This window comes from Odontesthes bonariensis, chromosome 16 (genome assembly GCF_027942865.1).
Source record: "Odontesthes bonariensis isolate fOdoBon6 chromosome 16, fOdoBon6.hap1, whole genome shotgun sequence".
Lineage (NCBI taxonomy): Eukaryota > Metazoa > Chordata > Actinopteri > Atheriniformes > Atherinopsidae > Odontesthes > Odontesthes bonariensis.
This window is the reverse complement of record NC_134521.1, coordinates 30,719,693-30,732,951: the sequence shown is the minus strand read 5'-3', so window position 1 is coordinate 30,732,951 and position 13,259 is coordinate 30,719,693. Positions and strand designations below refer to the sequence as shown.

At 38.2% G+C, this 13,259-nt stretch overlaps 1 protein-coding gene across 1 annotated transcript; it reads right to left on the bottom strand.

Annotated features, from left to right (window-relative positions):
* Positions 1-1,580: 1,580 nt before the first annotated feature.
* On the bottom strand, positions 1,581-9,774 carry LOC142401466 (adapter molecule crk-like). The gene is made up of 3 exons (XM_075486903.1): positions 9,266-9,774; positions 7,660-8,264; positions 1,581-6,046 (listed from the first exon to the last, which is right to left on the bottom strand). Exons 1-3 carry the CDS (start codon positions 9,483-9,485, stop codon positions 5,912-5,914), a joined length of 960 nt encoding a protein of 319 aa, XP_075343018.1. The 5' UTR covers positions 9,486-9,774; the 3' UTR covers positions 1,581-5,911.
* Positions 9,775-13,259: the final 3,485 nt, after the last annotated feature.

The window sequence follows — 13,259 nt, the reverse complement described above, 5'->3', positions numbered from 1 at the left end:
TATTAAAGCCTATTTTTTTAGAGGATGGTGTCAAGCCTGTGTGGTGGTAAAAAGTGATTTGTACAAAGAAAAGTGCCCCATGCTTAAAGTCAAGCATAGTAGTGGGAGTGACATGGTTTGGGGCTGTATGGATGCCATCAACAGTAGGAAGCTGAATTTCACCAAAAGAAACATGCTTGTCAACATGTACTGTGACTACTGAAGCAGATCATGATACTCTCCATAGGATTTCAGTCAAATCTCACACACGTCTCTTTTAGCCTGGTGCAGACTCAAAATGTAAAATTTCAATGTAAGGCAAGGATGAAACGCACAACGATGACCTCCCTTTTAATGCCTTTTCATTTCATGACATTTCGGGCCAACACGGCCCATTCTCAGGGAGTTTAACATAGGGGTGTACTCACTTTTGCACCAGCATAATTTCACAAAAATGGACAAATATGTCATTTAAGTTATATTATTGACCTTTCTTTTCTGTTGTAAGCTGAACAGATGTTGTATTAAACTTACTCTATGCACGTTTTGGGAATAACTTGTGTGTGTATTAAAATATTGTTCAAAATGTTACTTTTCAACAGGGGTGTACTCATTTTCACTGTGCACTGTAGATAAAAGAATGAATAATAGTGTAAATAAATAGGCTAAGGGGTAGTTTAAATGATGCATAGAACCGCAGAATGCATTATTTCCACCTCATTTGCATATTGAATGTATAAACATTCATAGTCTTATTACATCAGAACTGATGGTGTCAGCCTGCAATGCAGAAGCAAATTTTGGATCTTCAGTTTCCTGAATAAATGAGCAAAGCATCAGTCTTTATGTGTTTGACAAATCCTTACACACTGAATCAATTCTGAACCACAAAAAACAGCATCTTCATCAACATCTGCAGATGAGTTTCCAGTTGAGTTGGAGAGCTTTAACTTCTTCTGTGGAAGGTGGAGTTCCGCTGAAACTTGTTATCTTTCTACTGGAAGCTTTGAGTTTGCAGAGCCTACATACATGTGAGCAAACTGCTGCATATTTAGCACAGAATATTAGATCATTTGTGCAAATTTAGTCAACTGAAATATCAGTTTTTCTGTGAATTTGTACCAGAATTTGTACCATGTAGCTGTGTGTTGTCTCATGTATTTCTGTGTATTTGTATCTGTAAATATCATATGATTCAGACTATTTGCTAGAGTAACATGTGTAGACAGTGAGCTACCATGAAATTAATTTTCGAAGGAGTTTACGCCTGCTACAAGCAGGTTATTACACTGAAGAGGGAAGGCCAACTATTTCCTACAAAGAAATAGCCATCTCAAAATGTAACAAAAAGCACAATGGAGATAATTCACATGACTCCCCGATTTTATATACTTTAACAGCTTGATTTTTATATAATCAGTATGCTGTAATAACTGAGAAGAGTGAAAAGGCAAATCTGCATATAAGCAAATTCAGTCTTAGTCTTTAACTACTGGTTGTAGTTAAATGAAACAACAAACAGTAAATGTCAAGACCTTTCTGATGAATTGGTATTTGTTTTTATTGACTAAGTATATTAACACATTACATGCCACAGAAAATGAACGTGATTTTTTAATCTCAAAATAATATAATTCATAACAGTTTGAGATATTGGAAAGTTGGTTGTTGTGATCCTCTTCAGGTCTGAGTGAAATGCCACAAAATCAAAAATATATAATTAATGTAAAAAGAAAAAAAAAACAGTATTTGGCTTGATGAGAGCTTCTTAAGCTGTAGATAAGATAAGGTGCACAAGAGGTAAAAAATAAACTAATAGTTGTTGGGCTATGACTAACTGATGTGGCACAGTTGACATAATGATGACATTAAGGGGAAATCTCTGTTCCTCTCTCAGAGGCAACAACCAGAGCAGTTCTTTACTGTGCATCTGAATACCCAAATACAATAATGCACAAGGCTGTACAACAAATTCAAAACTCAAGTTGTGTTCCACAGAATGCACGCACCAAACAGAGGAACTTAATTACACCTTTGCAGAGGCAAGATGCATAAACCGCCACCACCAGTGAAACATCTTAGTAATATCTGGTTGATGTTAGATGAGGTATACTTCACACATGTTGAAACTTCAATTTGAATTCCTGTGTTTTTATAAATGTCACAAATAGTACATTTCATTCTTTAACATTTCTAAAACGACCCTTTAAACATTATAAACAGAATATGCGACACAATGCTGTTTTCAGATGATATTTCACACCAGAATTGATTTGTTCTGTGGCTATGCGCTATAAGGACTCATAAAAGTCTCATCAGGGAAGAAGAGTGGACTATCAGGGCTTGGGTATATTGCATGTCTTTAATAATACAGTATATACAGTGCTGTAGAGACCGTATGTAACTCAAAATTCTTAATAAGCATATCATGGCAATAAAATGTGGCATAGTTTTAGCGTACAAAAATACTTTCTTTAAATTTTGAGACTTAATAACAAAAGAAATGGAAGGTTTTTACAAAATGTAAACTCAAGGTGGTGACATTTTTGAAAATTTGGGGGAAGATACACAAGTGGATGTACAGAAGCTTTGATCTGCAACTCGGATGTCTTATAAATCTCTTTGTAAAACTGCACAGGCCTGATTGAGCATCCTCCAGGTGGCCGTTAAATGAGCACAGGTGCACTTTTCTCAACTGATCTGGAGATAACACTATACCAGTTGCTGTTATTAAACATCCCCACCAATGTACAGGTGAGACAATTTAAAGCAAGAGGCAATCAAAGGAATTATCAACACCTGTGCCCTTAATTGCATCAGATTACAGACAGAATAAGTGTTTAAACCTACACTCACTTTAACCCCAACACGCTCTGCTTCCCTTTGAAGACCATGTATACATTAATGCAAACCTCTCATCTTACAGATTACCAAATTGAATGTGGGAGGTGACAGGGAGGACTTCTGTGTGAGGCATGGTTTACACTTTTGACCCCCGTGACATGGCTGAATTTCATCTAAAAAGACCAAATGTGTTTAAAGGAGGGCTCTCTAACATTCACTTTCAGTTCCTATTAAAACTCCTCATCTTTTCCAAAAACATGCAAGAGGTAGAGAGCGTCAAACTCAGCAGACAATCCTTAGTGAGCAACAAAACATAACCTTTATATGCTCACTATATGCCTACTTTAAACAGCCAGCCTGATGAGGCATTCAAGTGATTTAATATAACATGAGGAAGATGATACAAGAGTGTCAGACTAGGGGAATAAAAGATACAACCAAATCTCAATTATCCTATTAATCACAAATCGTTAGACTACAACTAAAGGAGAATTTTTTTATCTGTCTGAAAAATAGTGTTTAATCAGTGTAATTGAATTGTTTTTTCATTAGTTAGTGTTCTCTAACAACAATATCAAACCAGGTTGGAGCACTCTCAGACAAGTTGTTGGAAAATTACTTTCAGCTATGATAAAAACAGAGTTCCAACATTATCAGACCAGTTTGTGGTTCATTTTTATTAACCTATTACTGATGAGGCTTAAAAAGGAAAAAAAGAAAGGTTAAGAATGTGTTATCAATTAGGAAAAAGCTGACGACAATACGCCTAAAGCAAATGTCATTAATGGCACCTTATGGGACAAGACGTGACTATTAATTCACTTAAAAGTCTGTTTTCCAAGTCCAACATAAAAATCCACCAACAGTGTTCGAGGAGGATTTTTTTTTTCATCTTAACAGCACCTCAAAACACTCCAATAGCCCATTAGGAAGACAAAAATGAAATACTTTAAGCTCTTAACATCACATTTACAATGGCCTCTGGAGACTGTTTCTCCGCGATAGGATGCTCATTTTGTTCTTTCACACGGCCGCGTTACAAGTCAACCATTACAAGTCAACTATGATGGTGCACAGTAGTGATTTAAAAAAAAAAAAACAGAACATAAAATAATTTGTGTGTACCTTCTGGTTTCAAAAAGTGAGACAAAAATTAAACAAACAGGGAAAATGTTGACAGCATTCAGCATCTAAGGCGTGAGTATATAAAGTCAAATCTATCATATTACTTTCCACTTTTTTTGTGCAAAAGAGGATGGATTTGTAAAGGAGGGTGTGATAAGTTTGTGAAGTCATCTTGATGAGGACCATCCTTCTCCACAAGACAAAGTCTTTGCTCTTTTCGCTCCAACGTTCACAGTCTAGCTGGAAGAAGAAAACCACTGATTCATGATTCTGCAGGAGAAGCAGAGTTTTGTCTCATTGCATTTGATTTCTTCCCTCCCGTGTGTGCATGAAATGTGGTGGGTTATGACACACAAATAGCACAGGTATGGAAGGAAAAATGTGCTGCGACTTCAATACTGGGCTTGCGGTACGTAGACTAGGGTTGGACTAATATCGGCAACTAACACAACTCATTAAAAGATTTGTCTAAAACTGACAGTGTGTCCCAAATTAAATCAAACCTCTTTCATTTGTTTTCCATTTCATCTCATTGATTTGATCAAAAATTGCTCCAACACACGGCATCTCTACACTTACACAGTTGAGGATTGCCAGTAGTTGGATAAATCTGACTGGGCTAATAAAAGAGAGGTGTTGCTTTTTGGTGCTGGTTCACTTCCTGTTCACATCGACTGATTTCAAATTAGCAAACAGCTGTAAAGTCACGCACTGAGAGCTGGTTTGGTGACCATTCATCTTCCCCATCAGCTAAGCTCCGACAGAAATATACTGTTTTAAGCATTTTCATTTGAGGCTGCAAGTGAACCCTGTATTACATCAACAAAGATTAACAGGTAGAAACAGGAAGATGCCTTGTACTAAGTTAAGCACATTCAATGTATACATTCTAAAAATATTAATCAAATCTTTTGGCACCTTAACAAAAAAGTGATGCAACTGTTGTTCCTTTAGTTAACTGTTGTTTCATTTATGTATGCAATATATATATATATATATATATATATATATAAATAAAATGCATAGATTTCTGTCAAATAAGTTAACAACGACTCACGCTTACTGACGCACATAGTAACTCCCATCCGAGCTGTGATAAATCCCAGAGCAGAGTCCAAGACCAGCACAATAAATTTCCAATTTCACTGAAGGAAAATGTCGCCATGGTTTCTCAATTCTTTCGTGCTTGCATAGATCACTTGTAAGGATCCATTTGGAGATAATCTTGACAGTTTTACATCAATTAATAGATTAATAGTGGCTTAGATTTTGAATTTGTGCCATCATTTGTTCTCTAAAAACGTCCAGTAGTGGCTGCTACAATCTTGTGTCATCACGTGTGCCAGAGCATGACTGAAATCACACTAAAATCCAACTTTCCGTTTCACCCAGTTTAACACACAAGAGTTTGTCTAAACTGGATTTAAAAGATATGGCAAAAAAGCACAGAATAGCATGGTCTTGTTCCACAAATATTGCCCAAAAGATGCACAAAACTACTACAAAATTACATTGATGTGTCACCATTGTTCTTTCCTTGGTTGAGTCAGAAAAGCTACTGTTGAAATCTGCGTTGAGTCGTGGAGCTAAGCAGGGAAGCTGAGGGAAGGGGGGTAAAAAATAAAAAGAATTCCCACCTTCTCACTGAGTAAAAGGTGTCTGGGAATTTTCTTTATGTGGCTTTAGATGTGCCAACAGTAATATCTAGTAAGGCTGACTTGAAAAATATAAAATAAAAATAAGCTAATATAGGCAAACCGATATCAGTCTGACCTTAGTGTAAACTCTTAGTATGAGTGAAGTCCATCAATATGACAACAGCCAAGATCAGCCAACATGTCAAGAGAGCATGGCCGGTACAGCTTGTAAGTTCATACACCGTATGCTTGTATAAATCACATTCCTTTCAGACAATGACAAAGCGACCAAAAGATGCCGGACGTGATTGGGGTGTGTGCGTCTCTCAGCTCTCGTCGTCAGAATGATGCTGTTCCAACAGTCGGACATGGGTGAAGGGAAAGTGGCCTCGTTTTCCCTTGCACTCACCCTCCCACTGGCCATTCACGTTGATCTTGGTCACTTTTACCATGTCCCCCACCTGTTAATGACAAAAACATATCACAAGTCAAGGATCGTGCATATATAGGCTGGAACATGAGAGTCAAAACCATCAACAAGCTCAATGTCTGACTCAAATTCTACTAAGCCTGCAGACACCACACTACTGACAGAATTGACTGACCCACCTTATTTTGTTTGAAAACTTCAAACAAGTTTGAAGTTTCTTCCTGCAGTACTTTGATCACTCACGCGAGAGTCAGACTGCAGTAATTTTGATTAAATGTGAGGGGTTTTAAAACAACTAAGTTCCAGCCTATTGGTTCTTGAGTTAATTGGTGCCGGCTAACCTCATCTGTTTTAACTGTGTCCCTTTTACTTTTCCATAAATAATCAGACTGATCTACAACTTCTTACACTTCTTTCAGTCAAACAAACATGTTTACAACAATTATCTCCTTGGAGGGGGATGCTTCTTGGTGACATAATTCTCTAGTGTTTGCCATTTTGGGGGGATTACAAAAGCTTTTTTCAGCACCATTTTACATGACGATCAAACACCAAAGAATTGAATGTTATACAACAACAACATGTATTATCATGGATTTATCAAACAATTTATGTTTAGTATTATGCACTTAATTTAAGGCTTTCTATCTTTTAGGTTAGTCTTTGATTGCTCATTCAGAACCTCTTCACCAAGCAGGCTATAACCTGTTAGACGGCAGCTTATTAAAACCGGAGCAAAATGTCTGATGCATTGGAGGACAGAGGATTTAATCTGGTTAGCTCTTAATTTGGTGTAACCATTAGGATAAAGGTAACTTCATCAAATAAAATGTTATGTTAGAAACCAAGCTACAGTTGTTTGAAATAGTTACACGGTAACAGCATGTATTGCCTTCACAATCCGTTTGTTTAGACAGGCTTAGCAAATACATCGTGACCCATTTCAGCATCAGAAGTTACTAAGCACAATGTCTGCTTCATCTCACCCCATCTCCCACTTTTAATTCAGATAAGATACTGGCTTGGGTGATTTGTGAGATGCAGAGAAAGCTGAGAAATTTAAGAGGTTCAAGTTGGTGCCCGAACCGACTGCGCTTGCAAATCACAAGTTATAAAGGTAACATTAGCTGATGACACTCTTATTTTAGCTGTCATTTTATTCAACCAAATCTGGTTTTAGCAAACGATATAAAGACACTGAGTTCAGATTACTGTAAAATAATCTTGACAAACCAGATTATGTCAAAGTGTCTATCAACCCTTGTGGTTGTTTGCATTTTATTTACTAATCTAAAAGAAAACAGGCCTCTTTGTTTCACCAGGCGCCAGTAGTAATGGACATACAATGTAACTTTCACAATTAATCCAATGGGCCACAGTGTGTACATAAAGACTGACCATTGTAAAGGAGCGGAGTCTGTCTCTCTGTACAGAGCCATCTCCACTGTCAGCTTACATTTCTAAAGACACTTTGTGTGTATGCTCCCATGCATGAGTGAGCCGTTATTACAACCAGGACAATCTACACTGCCTCAGCTCAGATCCAAAAGGACAAAAAAAAAAAAAAAAGGAAACGGTGGCAAAACTTAACAGGGGGAGGGAGGGGCAGAACTGTAAGAAATGAATGGTGACTGGAATTACTACCTCCAGTGCGAGCGCTGTCTTGTCGTAAGCGTTGGGCACCCTCTTCTGAATGACTCGTGCGTAGACAGGCCCATTTTGTAGGTTGGGAAGCTGAGTGTTGACCACAGGTTGAGCGTACTGCCCTGGGTCCCCCAAAGGGCTGCCCTGAGGGGCCCCTGTCACGTCTGTGTTGCCCACTACCCCTCCAACATGCCCCCCCTGTCCAGTTCCCACAACTGGGGGACCCAGGCCGGCAGCAGTGGGCGAGGCAGGCCGGTACTTTTCCACATAGGGCACGGGGATCATCCCGACTCGGCCCTCCTGGTTAACAGCGTTCCACCACTGCTCTTCCGGCTTCTCCAGCACACGCAAGATGCTACCCTTGCGGAAGGGGAGGTCCTCCTTATCGTTGCCAGAGAAATCAAACAGTGCCCGGACAAACTCTGCCTCCTCAGGCTGCTGCGGGACCCCGGCGGCGGAGGAGCTGATGAAACCAGTGTGCTGGGCCTTACTTACAGGCTCTATAAGTGTAGTGGTGTCCAGATAGTGGATCTTATAGAACTCAAGCAGAGCTGGTAGCGCCTCAAAATCCTGATCCCCAATCCGAAACCGAGGAGGAGCCAAGCCTGGTAGAAGAGAAGAGGTGGCATGGTTGTAAATAAATAAAGAAGTACTCCACAGAGCTGAATTCAATTTAGCATTTTTCACGCCCGTCACAATATTAACATAACTGTCTAATCATTTGATATAATCATGAACCTTTTGCATAATTCACCTTAATATAAACATCTGGAATAACTTGACTGGTGCATTTTTAATGTGATTTCGTAGCTGGTTGAGTTGTACTTTCATGACACCTGAGAGGAAAATAAACACCCCGACTGTTAAGGTGCTGAACATAATTTTTATGGCCTTCTACGGACATTTATACTATAAATTTAGACAAGGAACCGTATGCCAGAACACAACTGTGGACACATTTTGGACTTAAACTGAAGGGAAATTTGGTGCCTGATAACTTGTAGAGGGTGACTTGTTGAATTTCCAGCAAAAAGCTGGCGGGCGAATTTCATTATTATAGAAAGTTAGTCAGATCAAACACCCCACCGACCTCTACAACAGCTGTATATGTTTTATTAAGCTAATGAAATAATGGTGCCATAAAATAACAGAAAGAGACATTAAAATCGTTCAATGATTTACCACAGGGAGAGAGATGAAAATTGCCCAACGCACAGAGAAGCCAATAAGAACAACTTGTGTAACAGCCATAACGTGCAGGGAGCACAGCAGCAGACCTGAGAGCAGGGTGCAACAGGGCTGGATCACAGACATTCCTGAAACGCCAATCCAACCAGTCATCCCCCTTCTGTGACAGCGGAACCTGTCCGGTTCCATTCAGGTTCTACAGCAGCAGCCCACCTTCACTACCGCTGTGGTACCGTCCAAAACACCGCCTCAACCGTCAGCCAGGAAAAATAAAGTTGGACGAACCTATTATGATGGCTTGCTGATTGCTAGCTAGCTAGCCAAAGTTTCCCCAAACTCCATTTACTATTATTTCCCAACCAAAATGATCGTCATGTCGGTCAAACAGCAAGCTAGGAGAGGAATAATTCAGGGTTACCTGAGCCAGACTGTCGACTGTTACTGGTGCTGTTGATTATGTAATGGGACACTTTAGAGTTCTCTGAAACGGAGAGCACGTAGTCGCCGGGGCTGGTGATCGAGTCCCTCACCAGGAAAACACCGTGTCTCTGTCCCTGGAGAAGAGAAACCGCTTCCTGGCGGCTCAGTCGTCCCCAGTACCAGCTAGCCCGGTCTTCGGCATCAAAATTACCGGCCATGGCTGTGAAATCCCGTCCGAGGCTTGAGGCCTTTCCCCTTCGCCTCTCCCTATCCGCAACTCATACAAAACTTTGGTTGACTAACACTGAGGCTGGAAAACGCAACAATACCACGACTCAACCAACTTCCAACAGTAACCCGAGGGCGTTTTAGTCAGCAGAACTATTGCTGCACAACAGATCACAATTCTTTGTATTAAATGTTAGAACCACTAAATAATGAAAACTAATGTGCAACAAGAAACTCCAGGACTGAAATGGCGGATCTAGGGAAAAGTTGACCTCATCTACCGGAAGGGATGCCCGGTCAATGGGAAGCGTTGCATTTACGCTCCCTAAAAAACATGGAAATACCACAACTCCGTCTCTATTTTTATATCGTATTAAAAATAGAGTAAACATCGACTGCTTGTTGACATTATCGGATTTGGTCTACAAAATGGTTTGTAAATAAATAAATGTAAATCTTCCTGCATTAAAAAAAATGCTCGTTTTCTTAAAATCAATTCGATTTCAAGTTTGAACGAAATGTTATTGTATGAAGAGGTCTTTAGTTTTACATGATATACTCTGATTTAAATGTCTAAATAATCTAGAGTTTTGTTGTCATTATCTATTTTATTTTTTATTTCAGTTGTTTTTGTAGCTGCTTGTTTTTCCAAATTTGAAACGTGACTAACTTGTAACATGTTTCTGTTTGATAAATATAAAAATATAAAACAATTTTTATAAATAAATTATTGCAATTAGATGAATCCACGCACAGTAGCTAGCTAGGCCGTATTTGTTGATGTTATAATGAATTCATGAGCAGTGTAATTAAATAATTATGCAGCTATAGTTTTCTTTATACTAATATACTCCAATGTTTGGAAATGTGCTTGACTTTGGCACAGTTCTGCGATTTGTATTAGGAAACCTCTATATTTACAACAGTGGTGTTCAAGATGATGTTCAATGAAGATATTAAGTTAAGAGCAAAGAAATGCTTGTGCTTGAAAATATATTCAAAGGATGAATTTTCAAAAGAAAAAAGTGGTTCTTTTTTTTCATATCGATCACAAATACCAAATATATTAAAAAGATTCCACAGTCACTGTGGTTGAGGTGATTACATGAGTTTTACATTGAGAAGTTAATTGGCTAATTATATATTTTTCATCAGTTTGTTACTCTTGACTTTTGGTATTCAGAAAAGTAACTTATTAAAAAGAAAGCCAGAACATCTTGATTTTGTAATTTTGTTTATTTTCTTCAAATTTTCATTAATTTCTTGATCAAAATACATTTCTTTTCGTTGAGAAATTAAATTAAATTTGTTGATTTAACTTGATTTAACCACATTTGATTCCTAATGATGGAGGTGAAATATCACGCTGATTTTATCCGATTCTTTTCTGATCAAAAGGTAGATTAAAAAAACTTGTATTGTCATCATTGTAACATCATCGTAAGCCCATGATGGTGTCCAATCTTATATGATTAAACTGATCAACTTAATGGCATTACACTACTGGCAGCCTGCTGTAATAATTCTGGATATTTTGTCTCTTTCTTTGCATCTTCTTGAGATTTTCTACTGAGCTTTTTTCTGTGAAAACAGATTTTTGAGGCATTTTTCTATGCTAGTTTGGAGGCTGGAATAATTTCTGATGGTAATTCCTACACATATCAACAACTGTTATGATGTGTAACAATGACAATTGGCAAAATAGTTTTTTTCTGTGGGAGCAGCAGTTGAGCTTTTCAGAGCCCATGAAATGTCTCGATCAAGACCCCAAATCCAGTTAAGTTGAAGAAGTGATGTCTAGGAAGCAGGACAGGAACAAAATGGAGAGAAAGGAGGGAAAGTTTAAACCATATTCTTCCCTTAATCCCCATGAGATCATTGCAAAAAAACTGGTAAAAAAATGCTACTTTTTATTTGATCTAGTTATTTATTTATTTATGACAATGGCAAATCTATAATAATAGTTTATACTGCAGCAATGTTATTCCCCTTCAGGGATTAATCATGTATTGTTGAACTAAATGTAATGATACTGTATGATCCTTTCTGTCTTGTGTAGTCATATGTTGTTCCTGTAAAGCAATCCTAAAATTCCTAACAATTTTGCTGTTCTGTTTATTCTTCAATAAAGTTTCATGGCAAAATAAAAAGTTGTTTCTTCCATGTTTTTTTTTTTTTTGCTCTGCATTTGTTCCCCCAGCAGGTGGCAATGTACTTGCTCCCAGTTTGATTCAGTTTCTTCAGCCTTTTTACAGTTTGAAGGAGAACTGCAATCTTATATGGAAAACATTCCAGAACATATTTACATCAGGGATTTTCCATCTATATGTGTTTATATAGAAAGCTTTTCTAAAAAAGTTATTTGGACTGGATGAAGGCTGGTTTGATCATATCATCTACTTGGTCTTCGTGTTTACAACATGGTGCTTCAAATCACAACATCTTCCACATAGAAAAAGAAGAGTCCGTTTAATTTAGAGTTTAATGTTCAAACCTTTTCTTCATCTACCACCTTTCACCAGAGATGACAGCTGAACTGCAGAGTGTTTTTAAAAAAAATATTTTTAGGTCATAGAATAAAAATGATTTCATAATGGATATTGTGAACATTTGTAGTCCAAAAACACCTGCAGTTCCTGTTATTGTCATGGAAACGGCACTTTTAATAAACTTCATGCACACACTTCATTGTACCGGCTTCTGAAGATCTATTTAGTGACTTTAGATCGAATTAACTTGTATTCCAGTACTATATTGAGGTACCCTGGCGTTATTTTTGACCAGGATCTGTCCTTTGGCTCACATAAAGAAAAGGTTTTGTGGGAACATTCTGTCTCAGAGTGATGCAAACTAAAAATCTAGTTCATGCATTTGTTATTTCAAGATTGGACTGCTGTAACTCTTAATTATTGGTCTGTCCCACAATTTCTCTGAAAAGCCTCCAGCTGATCCAAAATGCTGCAGTCAGAGTTGTGATGAGATCTAACAGCAGAGATCATATTCTCCAGTTTTAGCTTCTCTTCCTTGGCTCTGTGTTAAATTCAGAATAGAATTTGAAATTCTTCTCCTCACATATAAAGCTCTTAATGACCAAGCTCCATCATATCTTAAAGATCACATAGTTATATATTTTCATATATAAGAGCACTTCACTCAAACTGCAGGTTTACCTGTGGTTCCGAGGGTTTCTCAAAGTAGAATGGGAGGCAGAGCCTTCAGTTATCAGGCCCCTCTCTGTGGAATAAGCTGCCAGTAAATATCCGGGAAGCAGACACCCTCACTATCTTAGGCTTTAAACTTTCCTTTTTGACAAAGTTTATAGTCAAGGGTGGCTCAGGTGACCCTAAAACATCCCTTAATTATGCTGCTATAGGCTCAGACTGCTGGGGGACCTCCCATGATACACCTTTCCTCACTCTGCTCTCTTTACTCTCCATGTACATGACATAATAATTGTCATTAACATTGTGTTTCTCTCTCTCAGCAGGTATCCTTTGAGTGGTGTTGTGGTGTTTGTTGTCCCCTTTTTTCTGTCCTCTCAAACCCCAACTGGTCGAGGCGGATGGCTACCCTTCCTGAGTCTGGTTCTGCCAGAGGTTTCTTCCTGATGAAAGGGAGTTGTTTCTCTCCACAGTCGCCTCATGCTTGCCCAGGACAGGAGACTGGACCAAAGAGAAGTTTCAAAGCAATATGTTGGTTTCCTTAGCTAGGCTACTTCTTTTTCATAAATTATCATTGTATTAAGTGGACTAATTTGGATTTTA